This window comes from Petaurus breviceps, unplaced genomic scaffold, assembly GCF_028583685.1.
Source record: "Petaurus breviceps papuanus isolate PSGF00001 unplaced genomic scaffold, PetGlider_PUasm1.0 90769, whole genome shotgun sequence".
Classification (NCBI taxonomy): domain Eukaryota; kingdom Metazoa; phylum Chordata; class Mammalia; order Diprotodontia; family Petauridae; genus Petaurus; species Petaurus breviceps.
The window spans coordinates 16,672,503-16,680,852 of NW_027187341.1; the positions used below are offsets into that span (position 1 = coordinate 16,672,503).

Here is an 8,350-nt window from a genome sequence, read left to right on the forward strand (position 1 = left end):
GGGGGGGAAACAGTGCATACAGAGGGTACCGTAATGTAGCGTGTAGCGCAGGGGATCACATTCACTACAGTAGCAATCTCAATAGGGCTTATTTTTGGGGGAGGGCTTATTTTAGAGGAATCTTACACATTAAGGGGAGGGCTTATTTTCAGGATAGGTCTTATTATTGGAGAAACACGGTAGGACATAAGGGGCAATAAAGTGAAATCAATTTGAAAAGCTAGGTAGGATTCAGAATGTGAATACAGTCTTCACTGGGTTATGGCTTCATCTCTTCTCTTTTATAACATAGTATCACTGGGTTATGGATTCATCTTCATCTCTTTCCCCTGTCCAGCTCTAAAGATGCAAAAAGGAAGTGAAATGAGCAATGACTGGGCAGCAAAAGGAAAAAGAGATGAGACTAGAGGGCTAGAAATCTCACAAATGGAATCCTAAGTCCCTGTAAAATTGAGAGAGAGCTCCAATGTCAATAACACATGTTGGAGTTGAAAGCTTTTGTCGGAAGTCTTTATCTCCTTTAAAACATTTATTTTCCAGAGAAATTTTCTCTTTAAAAAAATCTGTTCTGAAAGCAATGCCAAGACATTTAGCTGTCATGTTGTCTCATCCCTAAGTGTTATTAAGGTGCAACTTCCCCTAGAAGTCTTTCCTATTCCCACCTCCATGTCAGGAGTATTTTATCAATCACGACCTCTCTCCTGGTACTTTGCACTACCACTATCTCCTCCCCTCCAGCCCCCCGCCCCCACACACTTATCATACTCTAATTCCCATTATTATATCCATGCTTTCATGCAATCTCCTTGGCAAGATTGTAAACTCCTTGAGTACAGAATCTACCTTACTCATTTTGATACCCCCCCAGTGTTTTACATACAGAAGGGACTTAATGAATATCTACAAAGTACAAAGGATGGCTATTCAAGGAAAGGAAGTGGGCTGGGGATGGAAGCTGTGGCTGAGGAAGGAAAAGGATTTCACAAAATAATCCCTTTCGTTTTAGAGAGAATGCTTGGCTTCAGTCTATACTACTATAGTTTATTGTTGTTGTTTTTCTTCTGGGATAGCTAGATGGTGCAATGGATAGAACACTGAGCTTGCAGTCAGGAACTGAATTCAAACATGACCCCATATGCTTACTAGCTGTGTGACCCTGGGCAAGTCACTTAGTTCTTATCTGCCTCAGTTCCTCATCTGTAAAATGGGACACACTGGAGAAGGAAATGGCAAACCACTCCAGTATCTTTGCAAAGAAAACTCCATGGACTTTTGTCCCTGGGGTCATGTAGAATTTGACAAGACTTAACAGCAACACTGTTCTTTCTCCCTCCGTTGACCCCTCATCCCCACTCACCTTACAGACACATAGACTTTTTTTTAAAAATCCGTAGTAATTTCAAGTAATGGTCCTGAAACTGCCCCTTTGGCAGATGCTAAATAATTAAATAAGTAATTAAAATTAAGCCCTTGTTGTCCCATTTATCCTGTGCTGCATCTCTATGTGCTTTTGTCTCTGAAATCACAGTTAATGAGTTATGTAAGGGAACAACTCCAGGGACTGCGTATTTGCTAGAAGGGTCAATTCAGGGAGAGTCAGTGAAGCATTTGCTCTCTTGATTTTGACACTGAGAGGAAGGAGACTGGCCTCTAAAGGATGCATTGGCAACAGTGTGTAGATATCAGTGGAAGGACTTCTGACCGTTTGCCTCAAAGCAGCAGTGCTGATCTACATTCTGAAGTGTTAAGGAGATGCAGCAATTAGTCTGCAAAGCTGTGCTGTCCCACCTGGGAAGTGCTGAGAGCTCACCCAAAAACCTTTGCCCTCATAAGCTCCAGTCATCCTCATTCTAGATGCCTGGAATCTGGGACAGGCACTAGGAGAAAGAAGAATGGGCTAATGAAGAAAGTCACACAGGGGGTGGGGAGAAGGAAGGAGGAGAGTGAAAAGAAGATGTAGACTACACAGAATAGCAACTCTCTGTTGAAAATGAGAGACAGTGTGGCTTAATGGATAGAAAACTGAACTCAAAGCCAGGAATCCTCGGACTTAGGTCCTTCCTTGGACACATACAGGTTGTATGACTGTGAGCAAGTAACTTAATCTCTTATTGCTCTGAGCAACTCTCTAAGACCCATATAATTATAGAATTGCAGAGAAGTTACAGAAAAGGTGTCTATGTACATTGGTGGGGGGAGTTTCCTCACCCAGGAGTTCCCTATACCCCCTGAAATCACAGTTCTAGTCCTTATCACTATACCTACAAGCAAAGCAATATTCTAGACTCTAGGGATACAAATACAAAAAACACAGTACCAGCCCTCCAGAATCTCAGATTCTATTTTGAAGGTAAGATATGTGCACCAATAAGTCTGATCAAAGGCAAAATATTTAAGTATAAATGATCATAGACTTGGAGATGGGAGGAAAATCAGTCATTACTTAGTCTACCTCTTTATTTCACAGAGGAGGAAACTGAGACCTAGAGAATTAAAATCACTTAAGGTCATACAGTGGTCACTTAAGGTACATACAGTGAATGGCAGAACTGGGATTCCAGTCCAGGCCCCCCGACACACATGTGCACTTGCCACTATATCATGATCCCTGGATCTCTGAAAGAGATCTGGAAGAGATCTTAGAAATCAATTTGTCTCTTCCTGTCCTTTTGCAAATGAGGAAACAGGCTTAAGAACATTAAATGATTTGCCCTAGGTCACACATGTTAAGTCATGTCTGATTCTTCATGACCCCATTTGGGGTTTTCTTGGCAAAGATACTGGAGTGGTTTGCCATTTCCTTCTCCAGTTCATTTTGCAAATGTAGAAACTGAAGCAAATGGAGTTAAGTGACTTGCCCAAGGTCATACATCTACTAAGTATCTGAGACCAGATTTGAATTCAGGAATATGAGCCTTCCTGATTCCAAGCCCTGTGCTCTATCCACTGCATCACCTAGCTGCCCACAGGGGGATAGTAGAACCCAATAATTGAACCTAGGTCTTCTGACTTTCAATCTAATACATGTTTCTGTTGCGAAGTAAAGAGAAGGGTTTGGAATTTGGGGTGGGGGATGTTAGGAGAAGTTAGAGGCTAAAGAGAAAATGTACTTATTCAGAAGAAGATGCAGTCCTGGTTGATTGGTGTCTCCAGGCTTGCTGCCCACTTTGCCCACATTCCAAAAAACTCTTTGTGAATGGAGAGTTAGAGGACACCAAGCCAGGCTTGTCTGCTACTTTATAGTCAAACCTTTTCTTTGTATGGGGATGAAGTATTCTAGTATACTGAGTCATAGATATCTCTGAGAAAGAAGAAATCCAGGAAGACCTAGGGAAGCAGTCACCTAGAAATATGAAGGGACACTGAGACTCATTTGCACTCAAACAAGAATGCTTCATTTACTGATTCTTCCCATGCCTAGTAAACACTTCTAAAACTTTCCCCGAAAGCTATGTCCCTAATGTCAGAGGCAACAGCACACTGGCACTCAAAGCAATCCTCTTTAATTAGGGTTGGCTTACTGAGTGTAATTGTTTAACCAGAGTGTCTGCAATCTCAAGAAAGCTTTGGCTTTAATTTCAAAAAGGAGGCATCAGCTTGTCTCTGCTTGAAAGAATCCCAGGTTACTGAGTAATAGCCATAATAAGATTGAGAATGAAGGTGACCTATAGAAGCATGGTAAATACATGATTTTCTCTGCTCAGCAAGTGAATTTTGATTATAACTCAGCACTTGCCTCAGGTCCTAAGATGCTGTTAGCATTCTCAAGAAAGCTCAGGGAAGAACAAAGTGCAAAATGTTTCCACAAAGAAAAACATTGGCTTCCCAACCCTATTTGTGGCTGCATTTAACCCAGAAAATTGAAACCAAGGTTGCAATCTAGCTGTCCTTGGTCACAATTGCATGGATTAGCTTTTCATACAAAAGGGGTTGGGGGTGGGAGAAGGAGAAGATCAATAGCAAATCTTTGGTCAGCAATTTTTCATCTTTCTTTTTTTTAATTTTATTTCTTAAATATAAGATGCTCCTAAATCTATATCTAACAGGCTGTTTCCCTATTCTGTAGAAAAGACAGTTTAGAATGGAGAATCTCCTTTGTGGGCATATGGACTATTAATACAAGAGCTCTCTGCTTTCTATTGCTTGGCTAGTTAACTACTTTTTTGGAGTGCTTTTCCTACCCCCCAGAAGAGATCTGTGCATGATCAAGAGGACTCTAGAAACCTGGGCTCTGCCTCGCTACTGGTGGACTGCAGATATACCAGAGAAGGGCCAGCAGCAGCATGGGCTGTAACCATGTGTCTAGCTCTGCTATAGCCTTTTCCCCACTGCAAGCATGCTTGTTTGTCATGCTGCACGCAGCCTTAACAGATCACCCAGCTTTCTCTGTTTACCTATTGTGAGGACTGTTTGAGCAAAATCCCCAAATGGTTTTGTGTGGAAAATGAAAAGCAAGAAGAAGAAAGCAATGGGAAAAAAATGAGTCATATTTGGTGACTAAGATATATGCTGCCTTTGTAAAAAGAGTTATTTCTCATATGACTTTTCTGTAGAAGAGGTAACATTGTGTAGTGCATAGAGAACTGTCCTCTGTTTCAGAAAGCCCAGGATTTAAATTCTACCTCTGAAGTAGAATGGCCAAAGACTGTGTGACCCTGGACTAGTCACTTGCCTCTGGCAACTCTAAAAGACCATAAGTTGTAGAGCAGAGTTTCCTCACTGGCAGTTCCTTACACCAACAAAATCACAGGTCCAGTCCAAAATGGGGGGAAAAAAGCCTAAAATCTTTAAGTGACAGGTTTAGAACTTCCTTTTGGAACAGGGTCAGGGCTGCTATTTCAAAATTAGACTATTCTCATTTATTTGAAAACCTTTCATATAGCACTTCCCCCTTTCAAGCCATTAATAAGGGTATCTTCTCATATCAACTTTAACCTTTTAGGTTTTAAATCTTAAAAAATGTATTACACCACCAAGCAAATGCTATTTTGATAAAAAAAATTTTTCAAAAGAAAAAACATTTTTAAAAAATCTAAATAGTAGATGGTCCTTTCCTCCTTGTACCAGGTAACTAAAGTGGAAAAGAAGTATAATTATTAATGGAATTGTAAATATAGCCTCGAGTGGCCATGAAATGAAATATGAAAAGATATCCTATACAAACACACTGTTAAAACTCACTGAGAGTAAATTTCATTTATAACAATAAGTCATTAAGAAAAACATATTTCTGAATGGGGTTAGGAAGAGGAACATGCTTTTAAGGCAAAGATGAAAACACAAACTTAGTCACTTGCTCAAAGATAAAGACCCAGCACCTGGGACAGGTCCTTTCCATAGCTGAAGAACACAAGTAACCCTCTGGCGTCTTGACCCTAGACTGGAGGTAACTGTCTCTCCTAGAGACTCCTATGAAGTTCAAGACTGAACTGATGGCCCCTACATTTTAGCACTGATTCACAAGATCCACATTGCCTAGCAGAAGATTTAGGATTTCCTGGTGATGAAAAATAAGCCAATGGCAGCTCCCCCAGGTGATCAGAGGAGAGTTTGGGAGAATGACATATCTATCCTATCTGAGGATGCTCATACATTTTACTGACATAGCCTCTCCTCTCAAGCAGGATTTAGGAACAGGGAGTGCAGGGGGAGGGGCGGGGAGCCTCAGTGAAAGGGGAACAAGACCTTAAGAACCCACCTTAGGTTTTTACAACATGTTCATATTCATCCTGCTATTCTCCTTCTCTCTCAGCATTCTCTCAGCCAAACTGCTGGTACTTTATCTCCCCATTGATAATATCTATAAGAATTCATCAGTGGTTTCCCTTTAACCTGACTTTTCTCTAACAGAGACACTAACTCACCAGATCTGGAACAGCTGCAGCTCCAAGATTCTCAGTACAGAGGCCATAGCAAGCACAAGCAACAGGGACCAAAATGTTTTAAGGCAGCAAAATAGAGAGGCTTTCTCTTCCTCAGAAAAATCTCTTTCCTTCCTTTCTTTCCCTCTCTCTTGGCCTCAGGGCTGAAACTAGCTCACAGGGTCCAACCTAGGCAAACCAAATGCAATTGCCCTTCTAAGGGCAAGGGCAAACAATTTACAAAAGAAAACTCTCCCTCTCCTCTCCAATGTCCCCCGCCTCTTGAAGTCTACTCATCAGCCACATCGCTCACTTTGGCACCAGCCAGACGGAGCTTCCGGCGTCCATGTGGTTAGTGCTTCTCCAAACACATTGGAACAGATTGCCATTTCTCTAACTTTTCAAATCATTTCTCCTGAACATTTGTCCCATGAATATTCGTGACAGAAGGATAAGAAGAGGGCGCAGGCACCCTTGCTCTTCCCACCCCAGTCCCACTTGAATACCTTTTATGAAAAGAAATGAGAATACATCCTGGTTACCTTTCTTTTTTTGAGAGCTGAACAAACAACCTCAAAATATCTCCAAACTCCCTGGGGCGGGGGGGGGGGGAGTAAGATTGCGTGCGACCTTCTCTTATCCTTCTGTCACGGGGGGGGGGGGGGGGGGGGGGGGGGGGGAGACAGAGACAGAGAGAGAGACAGACAGACAGACAGAGGGGGAGGGGGGGCGAGAGAGAGAGGGCGAGAGAGAGAAAGAGACAGACAGAGAGACAGACAGAGAGAGACAGAGAGAGAATCAGACAGAATTGACTCCAACCCCGTACAAATGTCTAGAAAACCATGCGCTCGAACCCAAGCTGGCTGAGGTTCAGACCGAGAGAGCAGCTCACCTTTAGGTTCCGCGTTGGGTTTACAACACACACAAGTTGCCCGGCAGCGGAGAAGACCCTCTTCGCCTTGTAATGCTGAAACCTAAGATGAATGAGATCTAACACAGCCCCAAAACACTGGGTGAAGAAAAGCATCACAACTTTTTGGGGTGGGGGGGTTTGCTGGTAAAGGAAAACAGCGGAGGAGATTGTCAGTCCTTGAGCTGTGCGGGAAAGAGTGCAGCCCTCGGAAAAACTACTCTCCGGCACGGCTTAGCATGCCTTCATATTCATCATCAAAATAAGACGGTTAGAATCTTGCAGCAGTGGGTCGGCCAATCAAAAGGACAGAAATGTTATCCTTGAGGTGCAGAGACAGCCAATAACAAATGCCTCCCCTCCAGAAACTCCCTGATGAATTGAGCCTGGTGGAGAATGTATTATTGAACATTACCATATATCAGCACATTGCATTTATCTTGTGATTACAGCCAACCATACATAATGCTAGGGAGATGGGCTGACAAAATTGATTGCTTAATGTCTCCATTTATTAATTGACTTAATTTAACATGAGGGCCCTCCTTAGTGTCCCGCCCCCACTCCCCCCAAAAGGAGAGCATTTAAGCCTTAGACATCCTGCTCAAAAGTAGTCAGACACACAAAGAGTGAAGCTTGACTCCCACAAGCTGCTTAAGGAAAAACCAAATATTACAAGACTAGAACAGTCCCCCGGATGAATTTGGCAGCAAGAGGAAAAGTGAGCCGCTCTCAATCTTAGGATGTGTCTCTCTGTATGTTGTGATTTGGATTTCAGCTTGCTAACATCTTGTTTTTCACTCCTTGTGGGCAAAGGAAATTCAAGAAAATGCATCTTCGTTAAAATATACACATATATACCTGCACACACACATACATGTAGTACTCAAGAACACTAATTATGGGAAGCTAGAAGTATGAAAGCATAAAAATGCATAAAGCAAAGCTTCTAAAAATAATGAAATCCATGATGCATGAATGCACGCACACACAGAGAAACCAACACTGAGGGAAAAGTGGCTTGTAAATCAGCAAAATAATTACAGCTGCTGAGGGTCTTTGCTTGTCATTCATTTGCATACTGGTGGGCAGCAAATTGCTAATTAACCACGGGATTGTTAGTGACATTTAAAATCGAGATTAAGTCCCCATGTACGCGATCACATATTTTTTTCTGTTTCCAGCAGCAGTAACACATTTCTCTACTTGAGACTGAAAGGAAGCTGGTCCCACAAAATGCTTAGACTGTGTGTGAAAAGAGTCAGCCTGTGGGGATCAAAAAGCTGATTTGTTGAGGAGGGCCATCCTGAGTGACAGTCAGTTCTGCTGGTTAATGAATCAAAGGGGACTTAATTGAATTAGCTTTCTGCCAAGCCATCCTGTAGGGGCGCTATTTAGGTTTTCTAACAGAAGGGGGTTGATACCTCTTTTACAATGCACAATTCTCCTTTTTTTCTGGGGAAGGGGAAAAAAAACAACCCACCAAACAAGAAGAGCTAGGCTTGAGAAGGCCAGGAGGGATTTGGTGTGTGTGTGTGTGTGTGTGTGTGTGTGTGTGTGTGTGTGTGTGTGTGTGTGT

The 8,350-nt window shown here is 42.4% G+C and overlaps 1 protein-coding gene across 1 annotated transcript in view; it reads right to left on the reverse strand.

Annotated features, from left to right (window-relative positions):
- SIAH3 (siah E3 ubiquitin protein ligase family member 3) overlaps window positions 1-7,023 on the reverse strand; it is an 89,072-nt gene extending 82,049 nt beyond the window's left edge. The window contains exon 1 of the mRNA XM_069068724.1: window positions 6,754-7,023. Within this exon, the coding sequence (XP_068924825.1) occupies window positions 6,754-6,888 (135 nt within the window). The 5' untranslated portion in view covers window positions 6,889-7,023. The remainder of the gene's footprint in view (window positions 1-6,753) is intronic.
- Between the last annotated feature and the right edge of the window lie 1,327 nt (window positions 7,024-8,350).